Source organism: Rhagoletis zephyria, unplaced genomic scaffold (genome assembly GCF_001687245.7).
Source record: "Rhagoletis zephyria isolate East Lansing unplaced genomic scaffold, Rhagoletis_zephyria_1.1 Rzeph_scaffold_00063, whole genome shotgun sequence".
NCBI classification, from domain to species: Eukaryota; Metazoa; Arthropoda; class Insecta; order Diptera; family Tephritidae; genus Rhagoletis; species Rhagoletis zephyria.
Window position 1 is genome coordinate 150,904 of NW_016157147.1, and position 24,377 is coordinate 175,280.

At 36.3% G+C, this 24,377-nt stretch overlaps 1 protein-coding gene across 1 annotated transcript in view; it reads left to right on the plus strand.

Annotated features, from left to right (window-relative positions):
* Actbeta (inhibin subunit beta) overlaps positions 1-24,377 on the plus strand; it is a 287,538-nt gene that overhangs the window by 99,726 nt on the left and 163,435 nt on the right. Inside the window, exon 4 of the mRNA XM_017626070.1 lies at positions 3,196-3,419. Coding sequence (XP_017481559.1) covers positions 3,196-3,419 — 224 coding nt within the window. The remainder of the gene's footprint in view (positions 1-3,195; positions 3,420-24,377) is intronic.

Here is a 24,377-nt window from a genome sequence, read left to right on the forward strand (position 1 = left end):
GGCCACAGGAGCTTAAAAAGACCAACTGGTCCCCAACTGGTGCGAAGGTATGTAGTTTCGGACTAGTCCCAAACTGGTTCCCGGACTGATCCCCGACTGCTTACCAAATGGTCCCACGAACTAGTTACCAACTGGTCCCAAAGTGGTTAGCAACTGGTCCACCTATACCTCAAGTGGTCCACAAGTCACTTCACTTACAAAGCATTCGATTTAGTTGACAATAGTCAAACTACATAACGTAGACCTAAAATTTCTACAGCGAAAGTAGAACTTTGAAATCGATTTTAAGCGGTCGTTATTCATATACCCACATACATACATACATATATTACTTTTCATATCAATTCAAGTGTATTACATGCGCCCCACGCTTTTCATTTTCAATTTCATAGATTGTTTATAATGACTTTTGCTAAAATTTCAAAATCAAAAGTTATCAAAACAAATTCTATGGGACTGAGAAGTATTATTTTCTACTTTTTAGTCCATTTATAAAAGCGTTGTATATTAAAAAGTTTTTTTTATATTATTTATTTTCTACTTTTTAGTCCTGTCTGAATAAAATTTTGCAATAGATATTAAAATAATTCAACGATATTAATAGAAAGGTGCACACACATGCATTTACATATGTATGTACATACAAACGAGCACCAATTAATTTTATTTAAAGAAATGGCGTGTCGTCTATTTCCGGTGTAGCAAACGTAGTACATAGGGCGACATCTAGATGTCATCTACCTCGCCCTATTCACTATGCTTTTTTATAGGAGCTTTTCAAAGCTTTGCTTTGGTGTCGGAACACAACATTGAAAGTTTCTGGATCCACAACATTGAAAGTTTCTGGAACACAACATTGCAAGTTGATAAAAGCGTTGTAAAATATAAAAATTAGTGGTTAGATTATGTCATTCCGACAGAATTCTACCTGTATTGTGCCTCCATCACTTATACCAAACAAATATGCGATTCTCCAATTGTCGCTCCCTCACCACATGAACCCAGCCATGAAACAACAGGATCGCCAGCCCACTTCTTTTATTAGATTCAGGATATATTTAAAGCTAGACCAGCTTAAGCGCACAATTTCACGAAACCTGCTTTCGCCCAAGTTTGGCAAAACATTTGTTACAAAGTTGCGAGACTTGGGCACGGAATGGTGAAAGAAAGGATGTACATATCGCAAACGTTCCGAACAAGCAAATAAAACAGCTAGGTTTTCCAATATCTCATCCTCTTGTTCGCGGTACTTGGTCTCTAAATGTTATATACATATTTTTACTGACGAACACTAGCAACAACTCAATGTTTATTACCATTAGCTTCTCCGAAAAGCTCCAACATCCACTAGTCATTAATATATCTTTCCACAAATTCTACGTTTTTCATTAATTTTCAGCATGTTTGTTTAAAATTTTTTTCAAATACCGAAAAACAAGTTTACGCTAATAATTTGCAGGTGCGTTCGTATAACACCGTGCGTAAACTTACATATATACGCGATACGTAAGTTTAAATGTTTAAACGAATACCCTTTCTATCTTTTAATAACCATACACGCAGCAATATTAAACTGAATTTGTCAAACAGGTGGCAACTCTCTATTTTTTTTCTATATTTTAAGTTATACCTCCAGAAATACATCGGTAAAATATGCAGCCAATTTCATGCATTAATTTTCGAGTGATGCGCGTACTAACACACAGACACAAAAATTCTAAAAATTACTGATTTGGCTTCTTTTGGTCTAATAAAGACCCCCATATTAATTTTTCTTTAATATCTATGTATTATGTACAGACATATGCCTGTTAAAGTTGTATTATATGTATAAATTAGTCTGAAATAAAAAAATAATCATAAATCAGAAGGATAAAATGGTATTAATATGAGTATGAAATTAAAAGTAAAAAATAGTACATACACTTGTGATCAGCTAATTAAGCCAGCAACATTTTGATAAATTTTTGCGTAGCCAGGGGGAACGAATAGATCCATTCTTCAATGAACTACACTTGTGATCAGCTAATTAACCGGCAGCATTTTCATAAATTTTGGCTATTTGCTTTCGTTTATTTAATCTTTATTATCTTTCCATAAAAGTCCAGCTCATTGTATAACAAATACCTTATAAATCCAGATTTCGAACTTTGTGCAAAAATTATGAAAAATCTGCAAAGTTTCCGCTAGATTTTAGACTTTTTATTCAGATTTTTTAGAATTTGTGATCAGCTAATTAAGCGGCAACATTTTGATAAATTTTGGCTATTTTGCTTTCGTTTATTTAATGTTTATTAATTTTCCATAAAAGTCCAGCTCATTATATAACAAATACCTTATAAATCCAGATTTCAAACTTTGTGCAAAAACACAGAAATTATGAAAAATCTGCAAAGTTTCAGCTAGATTTTCAACTTTTTATTCCGATTTTTTAGATTTTTTCGTGTATGCAGTTTTATAGCCCATTTAATTCTAGGATAATAATGTGCAAGTCTTAAGCTGCTAAAAATCGCGTTGATTCTTAATAATTTTTTCTGACTTCATGATGCATTTTTTTCCATACAAAAAAATTGTCGAATTTATTTTGCATGGAAAACAATTTGTAATGCAGTCAGAATAAAAATTATTAAAAATCGACGCGATTTTTAGCGACTTAAGACTTGCACATTATTACCCTCGAATTTAATGGGTTATCAAACTGCATACTCAAAAACATTCTAAAATAAGTTGAAAATTTGCCTGAAGTTTTGCAGATTTTTCATAATTTTTGCACAAAGTTCGAAATCTGGATTTATAAGGTATTTGTTATACAATGAGCTGGACTTTTATTATTATTATTACTTATGGAAAAATAATAAACATTAAATAAACGAAAGCAAAATAGCCAAAATTTATCAAAATGTTGCTGGCTTAATTAGCTGATCACAAGTGTATTTCATTGAAGAAGGGATCCATTCGTTCCCCCTGGCTACGCCACTGTTAACACATAATCATTGAATGGGGTAAAATTAGCCTTTTAAAATTAGTTTTTGTTGATAAATCACAAAGTAGTTTGCATCTACTAGCATTATATCCCACTGTATTACATAATTTCGTAATTGTAAACTTGCATAAAACTTTCGCATAATTAAAATATTTTATAACTAGCATAAAACAAAACAATTCTAGTTACTCACATATGGTAAATACTTACAGGAAGGATGTATAAGCAGCACCGACTTGTAGAATTCTCACCACGGACAAACGGAGTGCCTAATCAAAAATTGTTCGTTAGGAAAGCTGAAATCCACATTCGTATTGATAAGGCAGCTATACGAGGGACAGAAAACAAGAATAAAAAAAGTTTTGGCTGCAGTGGAAAGAAAACAAAACTGAAACTCTGGATATTTCAATTCATGGAAAACAATACTACAAAGAAGGTAATGTTAAACTAAAAACTTGTTTTGGTTTGCATATCAGGATTCGAATTGTCACAGTAAATGCAAATTTCAGATTACTTATTATAACCTGCTAATGTTAACGTAACGTAACTCGTAATCACGGTTCCACTTTCTCCTCTTTTTGTGTACCAAAATGCAAAAATGTACCAAACTAGGTTTATGCTATAGATTAAATTATTCAAATATTTTAGAATTACCCATTGCTCATATAGTTAATAAGCCAATTTTCCGAGAGCGGTAACTGTTTTGTGCTACGTGGAGGTGTGTTGTTTACAAACTGTGGTACGCGATCCATGTGTTTGTACCAATTTGTAGGCGTTTCAGTGCACAACTTCGATAACTGCTCTGTGCATTCTCTCCACTTGTCCTTTTACCCGCAGCACTCCTGTCGTTATAAGCAAATGCTGAATATTTTCACCCTGACAATATTCCCTAAATAAATTCGAGGTGAATGCAGCGCCACGATCAGTAATGATGCGTTTAGGGTTACCAAATAAAGCTGCCTATTTATCAAGTCTCTCCACCACTGCCTCAGTCCTGTATTCTTTGTGGTAGTGTTGGAAAACTATCGATAGTGTGTATACATTCTATTGTTTCGATAGTGATAGTGCAAATTATTCGATACTATCGAAAGCTTTCTTACATATTTTGAGATATGATACTAATGCCCGGTTTTACCAACCAATTTCAAAATGTATCAAGCTTAAAATTTAAAATAGCACAACCTCCTAAAAAATTGTGTCATTTTAAATTTTAACGGCCCGACAAATTTAAAATTGATTGGTAAAACTGGGCACAACATTTTGTAAATATGCAAATTTGAATCCATTTTTTATGGTCCTAGAAAAATTTGGCTAGTGATATCACAGATTCCATCTCCTGCAGATTTCTTCGTTTCTTCTTTTACTATATAAGACAATAACAGCCAGGAAGAAATCTTATTCTTAAATAACCCAATTTGTAACTACAAAAGCCATAAAGATTACACAGTGCTACAAAGAAGCATAAAGTAGAAATACCTGGGAAGTTATGTATATATTTTGGTAGGTCTTTTCGAGTAAAACCAGAATCGAAATATGAAATTTGCCAAAAACCCGCAAAATCTTGATTTACCGTTAAAAAAAACCGGGTTTTCGTACTTTTGCGCACATATAAGCCTGTAACTAAGTTCATTATAAACTGAGTTTCGGTTTATTGCCAGCTTTAAAAAGAAGATGTGTACTTGAGTAAAGAAGCCTTAAGAGATCTGTGTGTATTTACCCAGCAAACACATATTTTTTTTTACTTTTTCACCTTTTTTCAACTTTGGTGAAGTTTGTACGAACTATTTTATAAGAAAACCATACTAGTCCTAAGTTGATTGTAAAACTAAATTTAATAGCGAGTAAAACGAGTGTTTACGTTCAAAATTCGGATGGAAGTTTACTGAGTTATCAAACTTTTTATGAAAACAAAATTTTTGCAAAAATATTATTTTTGACTATACTACTCAAAAATGTTTTCTTTGCCGTTATTTATTAATTAAGCATCATCAGTTTCTCGTTGTAGAATATTCTGAAATCATTTTTATACCCAAGCGCACTTGTGCAAAAGGGTATTATAATTTTGTTCAAATAACGGTTGTTTGTAACAGCCAAAACGAAACGAGATAGATATAGACAAATGTATACATAAATGATCAGAATGAAAAGAGAAATCGATTAAGCGGTGACTGTCTGTCCGTCCGTCCGTCTGTCTGTCCGTCTGTGCACACGATAACTCGAGTAAAAATTAAGATATCTTAACGAAACTTGGTACGTGTACTTCTTTCGGGCGTAGGACGGATGGTATTGAAAATGGGCAAAATCGGACAATAACCACGCCTACCTCCCATATAACGGTAGTTTTCGGAAATACAAAAACCTATTTTGGTAACTAGTGAAGCTTATTCAATCAAAACTGATATTTACAAGGATTTTGAGACGAAAAATAATAATATTATAAATTTTTGGGAAATGGGTGTAGCCACGCCCACATCTGCATATCTCGGTAACCGCTCAACCAATTTCCCCCAAACTTGGCACGTTTGTTGGCCTTATTATTATTGTGATTTTATTTTTGTCTCCGAAACGTTTTTTAATTGTAGCTATCTCTTGGTGAAAGTATTCGCCTTGTTCATCTCTGAACTGGCCCAAATTATGTGGGAAGAAGTCCAAATGCAAATGACGTAGTCGTCGCTTCTGTGGCTTCCAACGAAGGACGTTTTTGTACAGAGCTTAGCTTGTTCAAAAAGCTCACTTCGCTCATAATTTTTACGAATTTCAGATCCTATGAAAAAACCTAAAATTCATAAAAAGAGATAAAACCGATGAAAAAGTATTAGATGAGAGAATAAAAAATTAATACCTCCTTTTATTTTGGCTTCACTTAATTTTGGGAATACCACTTTAAGATGACAAAAGGCTTTGCTATTTGCATCCAATTTTCTTACAATTAACAGATGGATTGCACGGAAAAAACCGGTTTTCCTATGGGACAGCTTTGCAAACCGTGCACCGTGCAAGGGCTTTGCAAGACTGTGAGAACATGGGCGTCGCTACCTATGTCTATGTAGAATACAATACTAAGAACTGGCAGCTGAAAGCAAGAGTCTTTGCCCGGTAGTAAAAAAACATATAAATCACAGTTCCAAAAGTTCCAAAGATTACAAAATTTAGGAAAATTCAACAAAATTTCAACTTCTTAATCTATTAAACTGGGTATGCAGTTTTCTAGCCCATACAATTTTAATCTAATGAAGTGCAAGTTTCAAAGAGCTAAAAAATCGAGCTGATTTTTCATAATTGTTTTTTTGGAATTGTTTTTTTTTATATAACAAGTGTAATTTAATGGCGTTGATTTTTTGAAATTTTATTGTTAACGGTCTCTGGCATTTTGTTTCATAAGAAACTAATGCTCATGGAAAAAGTGCAAAGATCCGTCACCAAAAAAAATTTCCAGAAACCAACTCAGAAACTTGCACTTCATTAGACTAAAATTGCATACCCAAAAATGTTCTAAATAATCAGAGTAAAAAGTTGAAGTTTTGATGAAAATTTGTGGAATTTTCCTAAATTGTGTATAAAGTTTGTGACTGTGATTTAAAGCTTGAACGGTATTTTTATAAAAAGATAACAAAAAATTTAGATCTGAAAACATTACGAATATTAAAAAAAATCAACACTTGGTCATTTGTTTTTGTAGTCACGTACTTAGCTTTTCTCTCTGACGTCAGGAATTTTTTATAAGGACTATGGAATTAAAAAATATGATTATTTCAAAAAATGATTTAAAAAACTCGGTGCGATGTAGTATAAAGATAAGGGTATCAAATATAAGAAAAAACTCCGTTGAATTATAACGGAAAACATTTTTTGGTGCATAAGGACGAATGGGTATAAAATTTTAAATTAAAAATTTTGTCCTTAAAAGTCCATGAAAATTTGCAATATTTTTTTTGAAAAAAATATTGTTTGAGGACTAATATACATACGACCACATCATCGAATTTCGTCCTGCAAACTTTATTAACTTGAAAAGAAAAATGTTTCGTCCTTGTGAACCAAAAACTTTATTGTTTTTAAATTCAACAGAATTTTCTCTTTCATTTGGTGCCCATATCGTTATTCTGCATTGGACTGTTTTTTCAAAATAATTTTTTGAATTAATTAAATCTTTAAAATTTCAAAGTCCTTTGAAAAAAAATGCTGACGTCAGAGTGAAAAACTAAAAACGCAGTTTTACTATATTTGGCCCATAGTTTCGTGAGTATATTGATTCTTTCGTTTGTTCTGCCATTTTTTGTTTGTTTTTTCGACACAGTGTTATTCATAGTTTTGAAATATATTTCATGAAAGCAAAAAATAATAATAGTTGACATCACTTTCTTTTTTAACACTGACCATTGTGAAGGACACTGAATGACAGTAAAACGCAACGCTCTAGATATTTGTTGATGTGATTTTTGAAATGAATGATACAAAATTAGCAGGTATACATATGCTAAAATTTTTAGAATCAGTGGTTTAAATTTTATACTGAAAGGGTTAGCAAGGCTTTAGATTAATGATACTAAATGCCTTTCACCATAAACGGCGCCAATTTTCTGAGTTATCAGGTCTCTAGCAGTACACGATTAATTATTGTCTTTCTCGAAGTTTTTTAAATAAATCTTCAACTAAACACTGAAGTATATTTACGAATATCACGTTTTATTATCTATATGCTTGAATTTAATTTCACCTGAATTTCGGGGGTTACTACTAATTTTAATAAATTGTCAGTTTAATTTCTTATAAAATTTACCTTTAAGTTTTTGCATCTTAAGCATATATCCAAAATTTGTTTTAGAGAATCAGTGTGAAATAATTGCACAAACGATTAACCCATTTGCTGAGCAACCGAGACGTCTGCTTTTTAAATAATTTTTGTAAAACAAATCGGCAAGTACATATTGTTCCCCGCATGCAGAAACATGAATGTGTAAAAATTAAAATTTTGGGAAATCAAGTTTGAAGTTTTTTTACGAGACTTAACTCTGCATTCATTTAATTGACATTGTGAAATATGTGCTTTCCATGTACGCATGGTATTCTGGCTTTTGGTATAACATAGAACATAGAAAATCCAAAGGTTAATCAAGTCAACCCAATAACTCAAAATTGGTAAATTTGCACATTCATGCATCTGGCATAAGGGTGACGATATGTATTTATTTCACATTTAATAATTTTTTATACACCTGTCCTACATATCTTTGTAGTAAGAAAATAGTAGTCGTATTTCGACACCTGAGTGGAAGATCGACCTATCTCGGCAGCCAGTTCGAAAACGCCCTATATCAGAAAACTTTTCAAGAACGCCCTACTCCAGAATTTGATTGAAAAACACATAGAACATAGAAAATCCAAAGGTTAATCAAGTCAACCCAATAACTCAAAATTGGTAAATTTGCACATTCATGCATCTGGCGTAAGGGTGACGATATGTATTTACTTCACATTTATTAATTTTTTATACGCCTGTCCTACATATCTTTGTAGTAAGAAAATAGTAGTCGTATTTCGACACCTGAGTGGAAGATCGACCTATCTCGGCAACCAGTTCGAAAACACTCTATATCAGAAAACTTTTCAAGAACGCCCTACTTCAGAATTTGATTGAAAAACACCTTATCCCAGAATTTGGTTTAAGAAGGCCTTATTTCTGAATTCGGTTCAAAAACGCCCTATCTCAAATGAAAATGTATTGAAAATGTGCTGAGATAGGGGGGCGTTTTTGAATCGGCAACTGGATTAGGGCGTTTTCAAACTGGCTGCCGAGATAGGTCGATCTTCCACTCAGGTGTCGAAATACGACTACTATTTTCTTACTACAAAGATATGTAGGACAGGCGTATAAAAAATTAATAAATGTGAAGTAAATACATATCGTCACCCTTCCGTTCAAGTATCGATTTCCTGTTAATATTCCTCTATGTATTTGCATGAAAACAAGTCAAAAAATGTAAGTTTTGTACTCCACCCTACTTACTAAAACAAATTTATATTTGGCTATTAGTTAAGATTGTCTTATCAAATGGAACCATTTTAGTTTACACATATGCATTAATAAGGATTAATCAATCAACTACATTAAAATTTTGATATACAATTTTCGAGGAATTTTTTGTATGTCAGCCCCCCCTAAATTCGATCCTGGCGACGCCCATGTGTGAGAATACCCATATAGTTTTGTATATCCTAGGATTAAAGGCAGTGGTGGTAGGACAACATTTTGAGTTTTGGCCAATGGGACGTTTAAAACGTTTTTCCTGCCTATTTGATCTCGGAATGGCTACACCTTGCAATCATAAAAAACGTTAAAATAAAAAAAAAGCCGTCAAGCAAAAATTTTTGAGTTGTATAGCCAAAAATAATATTTTTACAAAAATTTTGTTTTCATAAGCACTTTAATAACTCAGAAAACTTTCATACGATTTTTGAAAATAAACGCTCGTTTTACTTGTTGTTAAATTTAGTTTTACAATCAATTTAGGGCTAGTACGGTCTTCGTATAAAATAGTGCGTAAAAAGCTCACTAAACTTGAAAAAAGTTGAAAAAGTAAAAAAAAAGTGTTTCGTGGGTAAATACACACAGATCTCTTAAGGTTTTTTTATTCGCATATATATCGTTCGAAAGGCCCAAATTTCTTCTTTTAAACCCCGGCAATAAACTCGGTTCATAATGAACTAAGTTACAGGCTTATAAGTGCGCAAAAGTACGAAAACCCGGTTTTTTAACGGTAAATCAAAACTTTGTGGGTGCTTGGCAAATTTCATATTTCGTTTCTTATTTTACTTGAAAAGACCTACCAGAAAATATATGTACATAACTTTCCAGGTATTTTTTAGTGTCGCACAGTGTTATTTGTTCACACAAAAATAACTTGTGTAAAACAAAATGAGATCGTGTATGTATGCATATGCAAGCATGAAGAACATGTTTACAAACAAAGGAGTTCACAGCATACATATATATGTAGGCCTGTACATTAGGGAGAGTCGAAAATCTAATTTTCCCCAAATCCCTTGGTAATAGTGAAAATATATTGTATCACGAAGTCAACAACAAGCCTGCAAAATATTAGTATTTTATTTTAATTGTAAGAGCACGCGCATCTACCGCCAATTGACCCACAGCATACTAGTCGAATAAGACAACTCTGTTAAATATTCTGGGTTCAGCAAAAAGGTTTGGTGCATATTATTAGATAATGATTACGTTAACGCAAAAGATAAAGTCAAATATCATTGCCCGCAGCCCTTTAGCTGATCGTTAATCTCAAATTTATCTTTTTGCAATAAAATTTTAATTGTTCTCTTGATAATTGCACTGGCCTATAGTCAAAAGATTGAAAGCATTAATATTGCTGGCGTGCATTTAGGTCGCTGGCTTTAAATATTCTAATGTTTTTTTTTTCAATTTAGCGAATTTTTCCAAATTTAGGAACAATTTCGGTAGCTCTAATAGCCATTGTTTTCCATCATCGTGGAAAAATTTTGTTTATGCAAATGAGTATGGAAACACTGAACAGGCACAACTTCTACAAACACTACTTAGTTTACTTATGTTTATGCATATAATCTAAAAATTGCAAATAATGCCAAAAAATGTTGTTCAACATTTTGTTTATTTTAAAATAATTTGTCTATAATCTGAACGATTTTCATCATATTATTATCATAAATGAATAACAGTAAGTCTCGCATTCAATTTGGTAATTATAACGTACCGATCGAGTAACATTTACCAAAGTTATATCGAAAGACTTAAGTGGATCTCCAGTTTTTTTTTCAAAATAAATTTTTCTTCAATTGATAAATAACTTTTAAATGAAAGAACCGGATTACAGAAAAGTGTGCCAGGGAATGACTTTTTTCGTTCAAGCTGAATGCAAGGCAATATCGTCCAATTGGAGAGGCCTCAAAAGGATTTCCCAGGATATGTTAAAGACTATTGCATTTACCTACAGCCACTTTTTCACATAATGGTATTAACTAATATATTTATGTATATCTAAACACTTATTGCATGTCCGCTACTTTCATATAACGGCAAATTTAGAAATCGCGAAAAATGTGCTTCTTCGGTGCCTAATGAAACCATTCCGCACCACTTTTCAAGACTGCATAAATGGACTTAAAATGGACGTTTCTCACCCTATTTGTATTATGTTAGTGTATGTAAATACTTATATGCTTAAAACTACTATTAACTTATCAAACTTATCTTTGACAATACATGTTTGACTTCATTCACCACGATCTTGAAAACTGACCAAATCGGCGTGACCAAGTCCATGGTCCTTTTAATATTATATAAATATCCGAAAACATTAAAACGTTTGAAATAAATCTCGTCTCACTCTTTTATATTGTTCACTTTGTGTGCTGAAGTAATGAAGAATTGAAAATGTATAAGGGTAAATTATAGTTTTATCTTAACAGGTTCCCTGTCCTCATGTAATACATCTTTTTTCATGGCATACGTCCCCTGTTCTTTTCAGGATTTTTTATCTGATTTGATATTATTTGCATATAAAAATATGCAAAGAGCGTAGATTATATGCCCTTATGCAAAAAACTAAAATATTTAATTTCTCATTTATTATGCATAAGGGTGGGAAATAGTTTTCGATAAGGTACGTCCTATGTATCATATTCAATCCACAACTGTTTTGTATGTTTCCACACAAAAACACTATATTTTTTGCAAAATACCTAGAAATATGTATCTGAAGTCAGCATTGTTTTTGCTCATACCCTGTGGGGAAAATCTCTAGTACATTTAGAACCACTACTAGTTCGCGATAAATCTCTTTTGCATGCAAACAACTGGCGAATTTAATACAGCGATGTCATAGGAATTGGAAATTGTCACCCGCTGCATTACCTTTTCCATAGTTCAGAACCACTCCTAAATTCGACATATGGGATCTAGTTCGCTTTGCACCCCATTTTCTATAGTTTCAAACCTGTTGTAAACGAAAAATGTAACAAGATGTTTTCTTTTTGGGTTACCATGGCAGCAATTTTAAATTTTTTGCAGAGAAATGTATTTTCAATCTGAAATCAAATTTGTTTGAATGAATGTAAATTTAATTTTGCATTTGAAAACACGTTTACATACCTTTGGCTGTAGCTGAATTTGCAGAGGTGCTGACTGTTATTGGTTATATTCCAGAAGGTCCCATAATGTTAAGATGTTAACACAAATATTAGTTTTGTATTACCAAACTATGAAAAAGCATCTGCGACGTGCAGACTGAAAGCGTATTTGAACGAAAAACCCGCCAAGCAAAAATCTATTTAAAGTAAACAAGCCCCCTCTGCATCCCTTTTTCAGTAGTCTCGAACTAGTTCAAAATTCGCCAGATGAGATCTAGTTCGTTCTGCATCCCCTTTTCTATAGTTTTGAGCCAGTTCTAAATTCGTCATTTTAGATATAGATTTCTAAAATTGTTTTTTAAAAGTACCACCGCCGCTTTTGAACTGGTGGCGATCTAGTTACTATCGGACTGGTTCGTTTTTGGTTCACCAGTTCGGGGTTTCCCTACAGGGTATACAGAGGTGGGCACTACCACAAACAAGCGTGAGCTAAAAGTGAGAATGTGTTAGTGTGCCTAATTCCCCTGCAGTACGGGGGAGCGACTAAAGGACTGCTGAATCGGTAGCTACGTGATTAACACCGTCAATTACCGACCGACTACTTGCAGTGTATTTCATCGATTACTTTAACAAGGCAATGTCCTAGGCGGTAGTCACCATCGGATCTCTCTGCACTACCGGGAGTTACTAAAGTAGTCACTTTCGTGATTTATGGGCGCCCTATGTCGTAGTTTTTCGCTATTCTGCTTACGACTGGTTCGACTCTGCACTAGCATGTGCACTACCACGGGTTAATAGAGTAGCTACTTACCTAGGAGTCGGTGCAGTAGCGGTTGAAAAGTAGCGATTGACTCCAGCAGTACTGGAGGGTCATTTTGCATGCTGTCGTGTTCTCATCGCTGCGCTCTCGCTTGTATACGTACACGCGACGCTTACGCTCTTTTAGCACATGCTAACTCACTGCCCATGCCTGCTCATATATGATGCATGGACTTGTGAGACATGGTAAAAAACTGTTCCCATGAATCACATGTGATTCATTGGACAGGGAACCNTTTTTGCTCATACCCTGTGGGGAAAATCTCTAGTACATTTAGAACCACTACTAGTTCGCGATAAATCTCTTTTGCATGCAAACAACTGGCGAATTTAATACAGCGATGTCATAGGAATTGGAAATTGTCCCCCGCTGCATTACCTTTTCCATAGTTCAGAACCACTCCTAAATTCGACATATGGGATCTAGTTCGCTTTGCACCCCATTTTCTATAGTTTCAAACCTGTTGTAAACGAAAAATGTAACAAGATGTTTTCTTTTTGGGTTACCATGGCAGCAATTTTAAATTTTTTGCAGAGAAATGTATTTTCAATCTGAAATCAAATTTGTTTGAATGAATGTAAATTTAATTTTGCATTTGAAAACACGTTTACATACCTTTGGCTGTAGCTGAATTTGCAGAGGTGCTGACTGTTATTGGTTATATTCCAGAAGGTCCCATAATGTTAAGATGTTAACACAAATATTAGTTTTGTATTACCAAACTATGAAAAAGCATCTGCGACGTGCAGACTGAAAGCGTATTTGAACGAAAAACCCGCCAAGCAAAAATCTATTTAAAGTAAACAAGCCCCCTCTGCATCCCTTTTTCAGTAGTCTCGAACTAGTTCAAAATTCGCCAGATGAGATCTAGTTCGTTCTGCATCCCCTTTTCTATAGTTTTGAGCCAGTTCTAAATTCGTCATTTTAGATATAGATTTCTAAAATTGTTTTTTAAAAGTACCACCGCCGCTTTTGAACTGGTGGCGATCTAGTTACTATCGGACTGGTTCGTTTTTGGTTCACCAGTTCGGGGTTTCCCTACAGGGTATACAGAGGTGGGCACTACCACAAACAAGCGTGAGCTAAAAGTGAGAATGTGTTAGTGTGCCTAATTCCCCTGCAGTACGGGGGAGCGACTAAAGGACTGCTGAATCGGTAGCTACGTGATTAACACCGTCAATTACCGACCGACTACTTGCAGTGTATTTCATCGATTACTTTAACAAGGCAATGTCCTAGGCGGTAGTCACCATCGGATCTCTCTGCACTACCGGGAGTTACTAAAGTAGTCACTTTCGTGATTTATGGGCGCCCTATGTCGTAGTTTTTCGCTATTCTGCTTACGACTGGTTCGACTCTGCACTAGCATGTGCACTACCACGGGTTAATAGAGTAGCTACTTACCTAGGAGTCGGTGCAGTAGCGGTTGAAAAGTAGCGATTGACTCCAGCAGTACTGGAGGGTCATTTTGCATGCTGTCGTGTTCTCATCGCTGCGCTCTCGCTTGTATACGTACACGCGACGCTTACGCTCTTTTAGCACATGCTAACTCACTGCCCATGCCTGCTCATATATGATGCATGGACTTGTGAGACATGGTAAAAAACTGTTCCCATGAATCACATGTGATTCATTGGACAGGGAACCTGTTAATATCTTAAAAACTTGTAGACTTATTGAAAAATGATAAATGAAAAATGATAAATAACCCTTAATTTGATATATCGTCCTGTTTATAACAATTAACGCATTCCATAGATATTACAAGCCAAAGTTTCATTTTCAAAATGCATACACTTTTATTCAATTGCCCGGGCTAAAGGTAAGTTTTAAATGAATCTTTCGTGGCCAATAACAATTGGCTTAAATAGACCTAAGACATCATAATATTAATATTACAATACGGTGAAATGCCTTTTATTTTCCCCGATACAAAATCGACCCAGCCTAATGAGCATCTTTTATAGTCCAATTCCAACAATGTGAACAACATACAACTTTCGATAGTGTTTTGAAAAATTCGATAATGGCGGCAAAATGAAACCAGCCATACTATCGATAGTTTTCTATCACTGCGTCATCTTAATCACTTCGTCTTCCATAAGCACTGGTACTACTATTACTCCTTCTCCGGATTCTTAAAGAGGATATCATATTTTCATAAAAGTCCTCATACTCGTCTTTCTCTAAGATTTTACGGATCACCTTTGTCCACTCTTCTTTGAGTTATGCTTGCTTAAGTAGATACTTTAATGAGTCCTCTAACATTAAAGAATACACCCTACTCAATTTTTTACTGCAGCCGACTTTTCTTCTGAAATTTGTATGGTACCGTTTTCAATAATGTAGCCTATGTAGAAATTACTCTTTACGCTTAAGAAATTGACATTTCGACCACTTTATTTTAAGTCCGTGAGCTGAGCTAACCGGCAGCACCTCTTTTAATTTTTCTATACCCTCGTTTTCGTCTCTTGAAGGAATAATCAATGGGTGTTTCCATCGGAAGGTCCACCACGACAAAAAAAAAAATAAAAGTCATTTATCTAACATATTTACGGGCCGATTTGTCTGCTTTTTTAAATATGTACTGGCTATGTAAGTAGAATCATATTTGCGTAAAATGGTCTTCCTAGGTGGCGCCAGGGTTGAGATATTTCGAAAACCCGTATTTATGGTCCTATTTGGTTCGAATTTGGCGTATGTAGTTGAAACATAATAAGTCATAGATTTCCAACAAATTGACCCTGAATTGGCGCTAAAGTCAAAATATAAAGTATATTCTACATAAAATACATGATTTATTTGCGTTAAAAATTCATTTAAAAGCAATATTAACAAAAATATAACGATGGAAATTTAAGTCACGTGACGATACGTCACGTGACCTTTCACACTTGGGGTTGTAAAAGAAAATTGAAACAAGTTGCATTAATTCAAAAACTCTAAAAACCACTAGAATTGCTCCAAATCATATTAAAATAAGTTTCATGAAAATAGCCATTAACAACTCGCAGAGTTTTGCGATTTTGTAAGAAAAGAAAAAATCGACTTCCATTTTTTGTCACGTAACGACACTCTCATTAAACGCTTATATTTCAGGACCAAGCAGTTCGATTGTTTTCATTTTTCGGTTAAATATAGAACTAATGATTTGCTATACAATGGCCCAAAAAAGTGAAAGAAAAAAAATGGCATTCCTTGTTTGTATCACATTGAAACGTACGACTGTCACGTATGCGACGTATGGAAATACCCATATGCAATCACTGTACCCTTTTGGATTAGCGTCCGAAGCACAGCGTTAACATATCTACAAAAAACAGCAGGTGAATTTGAAATACCGAATGGTACGACGCAAAATTCGTACTGTCCATCACTAGTCACAAATCAGGTGTATATCCTAGATTGTGGTTCTATGGGAACAGGGAAAAATCCGTTACACAAATCCAATGTTGTAAAAACTCTTCCACTTTGAACCCTATCTAAGACGTCATCCATTACAACCATCAAAAAATTGTCTCTTATTACTTTTTTATTTAGCTGCCTCCATCTTTCCCATCTTTCTCAGGAACTACAACAATCGGGGAAGCGTAATTGGAATTGCTGACTTGTATTATTCCCTCCTTAAGCCATTCCTCGATTTATTTATCAAGAAACCTACGATCTGCAAATGGCATTCGCCTTGGTCGTTGGTAAATGGGCACCTCATCTGACAACACTATTTCCATTTTTACCAGTGATACACATTTACCTGTTGGTGTATATTCGTCTACTAAATTCTCAACTTTAAACTCTTCTCCGAATATTCCACGTCAATTTTGTTAGTTTCCTTTAATTCATTTAAATTCATTATACCGAACTCTCTTATCCACTCTTTTTGTATATCTATTTTATTTTCCTCAGCATTAGATTTCGTTTGTACCTCAACGTTTTGCGATTGGTTTTTGTTAACTTCTTGTTTTTCTGACAAACTCTTCTTTTTGAAAATCACTTCCTCCTCCGTTAAAATAATATCAACGTCCTTCAAAGTGGCCTTACCAATCATCCCTGCAAATTTAATATCTTTTTCCCTGACTACATGCATCAAAGCTTTAAAACTACATACCTATTGTCTCAATAACATTTGCACAAGCACTGTATAGTTTTCTTTTGTCATTGCTCAACTTAGTTCGGCACCCAACTTGTAACAACGTATCGTAACGTATTAAATTTAGTGAGCATCCGGAATCGACAATTGCCTCAAATCTAAAATCGTTCATCATTACTGTCTTAATGTGCAACTCTACCCTAACGCTATTAAAAAATGATTGAAAAGTACCATCACCCAACGTGTTGACCGCGCTTGGCTCCTTCTTGGTTTCCTTTGACTTACCTTTACCCTTTGCTTTCGAAAGAGCGATGTCCCATTTCGTTGTACTTGAAATATTTAAATTGTTTTTGTGGATACTGAGCAGCCATATGCGCTTTATCACCGCACTTAAAGCATCTACATAGCTACATTACTGTCTTTAGTTGCTTCATTTACTCCCACTTTGCCTGGCCCTGAATTAGGTTTACGTTTATTTTCATAAACTTTAATTTGTGCCTTTAAATCTCCTATACACTTTGCTTGATACAATATCGGCTTATTAAATCTTGAATCCGGGATCCCCTCTATAAAATAATCAATGGCGCTAGCTTCGTCTACATTTATTTGTTTGTCTATCTCCATAAGCCTATATAAATATTCAAGCAATGATTCATTCGAATGTTTTCCTCGATGCTTCAACAGCTTATGAACATCTGATGAACAAAGTTTAGAGCCAAACTCAGATATTAACGCGTTTTTTAAACTTTCCCGATTGTTAATATTGCTTTGGCTTCTAACGAAAGGCTTATGTTTAGGCCGTCAGCCTAAAGATTTTCATTATTTTTGTGACCCGCCCTAGTATTGGCATATAGGCGTATGCACACACATATACATATGCACACCAATTATTATTGACTCGCGCCGTTAACTGACGTTTCCCGCCGGATAATAACCTATCGTTAAGTTTCCCCTTAATATCGGTTGTTGTCCGGCGGTCCGATTTAAAATCCCGCAAATCCTTAAGATCACTTCGGTTCAGAAGATCAACGCGAGCAGACCAGCAGCTACCAGGCCACTGTCACTAAGGCAACATCATTGTTATTTGTACCAGTATTTATTGAAAACTGACTCTGAATATTTAAATTATACAATTATTAAAAAACAAATATTTCGCTTTGGTTTTTTTATTTCCATCCACTATCACCTGCACCGGAGCGTTATTCTCGATACGCGCCCCCGTGCAAGTTCATGGTCCATTCGGAGCCGTCCGACTAAAATAAGACTAAATTTCGTACAGCGCCATTTGGAAACCTAGCGATCTCCAAAATACTGATACAGTCCACTGCCCTATTAAGCGATATTGCCACAAGGAGTTTTCACCTGCACGCCAGCATCTGTACCACAGAGTTCAAGCTACTACCACAACCAACGTTTATTCGCCAGAGATAATTGCCACAAACACAGCACTCAGCACTAAAACAAGGTACGTGGTTATATTTTCAGTGCACTTTCATTTGCGGATCTGAATTTTGTTTGTGAGAAATCAATTACAATTTGCGTCAAATTAAATTAATGTATATGTATCTACATATATACTCGAGTGAAAAAGACATTACGCGGGTGACTTTGTGAAAACAGCAAACTTTCTGAGTGCGTTCAATAATTCACCGAGCTGATTTCGTCCGTCCGCGAGGGACAACAGCTATCATTGGTTGAAAGTGCAAACACCCACACGTGACTGTGAAAATTTTCATTAATTTAGATTTAATTGCTGAACATGCATTTGATTTCCGTGCTTCATTTATTTTCACTACAATAAATTCACTGTGCCATATTAGTTTGAACAAAATATACTTGTGTTGCACAAATATTTTTTCGCGAACCACTTGTCATTGTTTGGAGGATACATAACCTCAATGCTGTAATTTGCTTTTAATTAGCCCTTTAATTGAAATCAATCACTTGCGTTATTTCACAAAGTCACTTTATTCGATTGTTTTTTGTTTTCAATCTGTTCATTTTTTGATTTGCACTTATATATATATATATTAGTTACTGGTCCAGAAACACAGACACGTACCCACGTATATTTTATTTTTCACGGTTGGGTGGCGAGTTTTAACATACACGCACGTATTTAGATATATGTATGTATCACGCACCTGGCTGGAAAAATCATATAAAAATAAAGATCAGAGCATACATTTTTATGTACATATACAAATCAGCGTGACTTTCTTTTTTGAATTGTGGAGGCATTTTCTCCTTCTTTGGCGTTTGAACACAAGATTTGGCAGTTTGTTGGTTAGTTGGCATTTTTTGATTTTATCTCTCATTTGAAGATTAGCCAACAAGTGCGATCAAATAAGATATCTGAGGTTGGTATTTCAATACGGTGAATATTTGGCATACATTATCGAATCTTCGAAAAGATTCCAAATTCAATCGATTTTCTACATCTTACTTAAAAACTCCATATAAAAGGCAATTAGTTTCCTTATCCCAAAAATGGATTCATTTATGTGCTTAGCAGAAGAAGACACAGAGTTCGAGTCCGACTTCCTTGCTTCGTCAATATCAGAGCAAAATAAGCATGCCCTTGCTATTCAGCAAGAAGAACTCAAAGCTCTGTGGGAAAAAACAAAGCGAGCCTACGATGCCCTCAATATCTCTGACGAATTTTCACAAGAAGATAAGAGGACATACAGAAAAATAAATAGAGGCGCGATTGCTAGTTATGTAAACTGCAACTCGTCTTTGGCTGCTCAGGCTGAGAAACTATCAAAAGAAGAAAGGGATGTAGAACAGAAGCCTATGCGAAAACACAATATTCACCTTCCACCGTGTGATACAGATGTTTTCAAAGGCGATTATCTGTCTTGGCCAATATTTCGAGACATGTTCACGGCCATCTACATCTCGAGTCAGGAGCTTACTCCGGTTGAGAAGCTATATTACCTCAACCAAAAAACCAAAGGAGAAGCCAAAGACATTGTGAGTAAGTGCCTAATAACTAATGAAGGCTTCGCAACAGCATGGGAAAATTTGTGTGAGCGATACGAAAATAAGCGTATTCTCGTGAACACACAACTAAAAATATTATTCAATTTAAATTCAGTAGAGAGTGAATGTGGTAGCTCTATTAAAAGATTGCAGCGTGATATTAACAATTGTTTATCATCCCTCAAGAGTCATCAGATTGACATTTCAAATTGGGACTCAATTGTTATATATCTGTGCTCGACTAAACTGCCTGACAGCACTTTGGCTCTATGGGAGCAAACCATAGACCACACAGGTGATTTACCGAAGTGGAGAGATATGGACAAGTTCCTATCTAACAGGTTCCAAACCCTGGAAACCCTGACAGGCTTAAAGGGTACAAAAGCGGTTAAGGCGCCAAAGCCGCAAAACACTAAAAACCCTTCAGAAGCCCATACCAAAAGACTTGGTGCATTCCAAGCAAGCGTGACCAAGTTCACTTGTACAATGTGCCAAACGAATGANAGAGGCATGCAACATAGAACTTCGATCCCCTGTTGATCCATTGTTCAGCCTGCATGCAACAGTGCTCGTCCTAACAAGACTAACCGGAAATCTACCATCCTGTCATATCAGCGCTATGACTATGCAGGCATTTCCAGGTCTTGTTCTAGCTGATAAACGGTTCTACGTTAATGAAGAAGTAGACCTCGTACTTGGCGGAGATATTTATCCCCAAATTATTTTATGCGGCCTGAAGAAAAATGTAGTCAGTACACTACTCGCCCAAGAAACCGTGTTCGGTTGGATATTAACCGGTTGCACAGATGCGCCCAATCCAACCAACAATATAGTTTCGTATCATAGTGAAGTTGCCTTGGACAAACAACTTACGGCATTCCGGGAAATAGAAGACATACCAAAAAATAAAAGCTTGAACGAAGACGACAAATACTGTGATGAACTTTATCGGAAGACAACTCGCAGACGAGAAGACGGAAAATACGTAGTCTCGCTACCATTTAGGCAGGAATTTCCCGCAAACATCTGCCTAGGCCCTTGTCTTAAAAAAGCATGCTCTCAGTTCTTCCGGAATGAGACACGGCTTGCAAAGGATACCGTCCTACAAAAAGAGTATAATAGGGTACTGGCTGAATATGAATCACTAGGACACATGTCCAGAATAAATGATAGTATTTCAGCAGCCTCTTCCGATAACTACTTTTTGCCTCACCATGCTGTAATAAAGGCAGAAAGTACCTCAACTAAAGTTCGAGTCGTCTTTAATGCCTCAAGTCCAACGGCTAATGGCACAAGTCTGAACGACGTACTTCTCCCAGGTCCAGTTCTCCAAGCAGATCTTCCGATTCTTATACTCCGCTGGAGGTTATACAGGTACGTTTTTAATAGTGACATCGAGAAGATGTACGGACAAATTTGGGTGGATGACAACCATACCAAATATCAACGGATAGTTTTCCGTACAAACCCGAACGAACCTGTAAGTCTATACGAATTAAAGACTGTCACTTTCGGGATTAATTGTGCTCCTTACCTCGCGATAAGGACACTTCTACAACTGGCTGACGATGTAGAAAGCTCTTCCCCAATAGCATCTAACATACTACGGAAATGCATGTATGTGGATGACGTGCTAGCTGGAGGACATAGCATCGATTCTACCGTAAAAGCAAGAGATGAAATCTCTGAAGTGCTACGGTCAGCCGGTTTTCCGCTAAGGAAATGGACCTCAAACTGTGCGGAAATTCTAAAGGACATCCCAAAAACGGATTTACTCAGTGAAGACTTTTTGGCATTCGAAGACACCAGCACGGTTAAGGCTCTTGGCATAAGATGGAATGCCCATACCGATCTATTCTATTTCATGGCAAGACCATTGGAGGATCGCGAGACACTTACAAAAAGGGCGATACTATCAGCTATCGCCAAGCTATTTGATCCGCTAGGATGGCTTGCTCCAATAGTCGTCGTGGCCAAAATAATTATGCAAAGTATTTGGCTAGAAGGCACAGACTGGGATGAGACTGTGTCTTCTACTACTATGGAACGATGGCAGAATTTTACCAAACATTACCATGAAATAGACAATATTAGAATACCTCGATGGGTACACTTCGCACCAGGAGATGACATCGAGATACATGGTTTCTGCGACGCATCGGAAAAAGCATATGCGGCTACTGCATACATGCGCGTCAAAAGAGATGACAAAGTTTTGGTCAATCTTCTTTTGGCAAAAACCAAAGTAGCTCCTGTCAAAACAATATCGCTACCACGACTAGAGCTTTGCGGAGCCGTACTGCTCGCGGAAATCATAGAATCCGTAATCAACAACCTCAACCTAGGGCAAGTTAAAACATATCTTTGGACAGATTCGACCATCGTACTCGCATGGATACGAAAGCCGCCTTGTTCTTGGTCAACTTTCGTCGCACACCGAATTACGAAAATAGTAGAAAAGGTCGGTAACAAGGACTGGTTACATGTAGACTCGGCTTCTAATCCAGCCGACTTGGCTAGCAGAGGATTGCCTGCGTCAGAGTTGGTGACCAATTTTTTGTGGTGGCAGGGACCTTCTTGGTTGCAAGAAGACAACTCTAAGTGGCCCGCTCAAGAAATTACCTATCACACAGAAGTTGAAGAAAAAAGAGCGCACGCTTATGCATCAACAAAAGAAAACAATATCGATATTCTTGACCGATTTTCAGATCTACCGAGAGCTTTGAGAGTGTTATCATACGTCATGAGATTCTACCGAAGAACTCACCCGAAAACAAAAGCTTCATTTCAGGAAACTTCTTGTTTAATTTCATCAGAAGAAATTAAGACGACGACACATCTCTTGATAAAAATCAACCAGAAGCAACACTACGGTGAAGAATACAGGAATTTGAAAACTAGAAAACCCATCGATGCAAAGAGCGAAATCCTTCCGCTTAATCCGTTCGTCGACAAGCACGACATCATCAGGGCTGGAGGTCGCCTCGGAGCATCCCAGGACTTAGCTTATAATGAGCGCCATCCAATCATTATTCCGTATAACTGCAGATTGTCCCGTCTTATCGTCCTGATGATTCACCAAGTCTCCTTACACGGAGAAAATCAGCTCATGTTACGCCTTATCCGTACCCAGTACTGGATTCCCAGGGTAAAAAACATGATTAGGTCTACCATCCACAATTGTAAAATTTGTACCATCTACAAAAAACGATCTCAGACGCAAATTATGGGAACTCTTCCTCAGGAACGCACAACATTTACGCGCGCGTTCACGAATACGGGAGTAGACTTCACGGGACCCTTTGAAATTAAAAGTTACCGTGGTAGAGGTTGTCGAATTTCCAAAGGCTATGTTTGCCTATTTGTTTGTTTCACCACTAAAGCGATTCACTTAGAAGCCACCAGTGACCTTAGTACCCCATCCTTTCTAGCAGCATTTGCTCGGTTCGTGGCTAGAAGAGGATGCCCGAAGAATATCTATTCCGACAATGGTACAAATTTTGTCGGAGCTTCGCGATCTTTACGATCTGAATTCAAAGCTTTTTTGTCTGACGCGCGAGACAAAACGATTTCCAAATATAACCATCAAACACTTGCATGGCATTTTATACCTGCTGCCGCCCCTCACATGGGAGGACTCTGGGAGGCAGGTGTAAAAAGCTTTAAAAGCCTGTTCAAGAAGGTGGCGTCCGCTCACAAATACACCTTTGAAGAGCTCAGTACGCTTTTATGCCGGATTGAGGCATGTCTCAATTCGCGACCACTGAGTCCCTCTTCAAATGAGCCAAATGATCTGGAGCCGCTTACCCCAGGCCATTTTCTCACCGGTGGACATCTTATGGCTCCACCAGAACCTGAAGTGAATGAGAACCCTGCCTCCATCGTCAATCGATGGCAAAAACTAAAGGCACTGCATCAGACGTTTTGCAGGCAATGGAAAGTGGAGTACTTAGCCGAACTACAAAAGCGAATTAAATGGAAGCACCCCAAGGAGAATATGAAAACAGGTGATCTCGTTGTTATAAGGGAAGACAATCTGCCCCCAACTGAATGGAGATTGGGGCGAGTTGTCAACTTACACCCGGGTACCGATGGTAGGGTGCGCGTAGTGGACATACTGACGGAGAAAGGTCAAGTCACTAGACCCCTAGTGAAGTTGGTTCTGCTCCCGCCATACAACGATGGAAACTTGGAGCCAACAACCGCCTTATAAATTACCCTTCATCGCCTTTATTATATTCCACTTCCTTTTACCATAACATTCCACTTCTAGGTAAGAGGAGGGAGTCCATGTCTAACGTTTTTTTTTTAGATAATTTGCTTTTATTTTTACATTAAGCGTATCTTTTGTGTTTTTTTTAAAATATTTTTTATTGTAT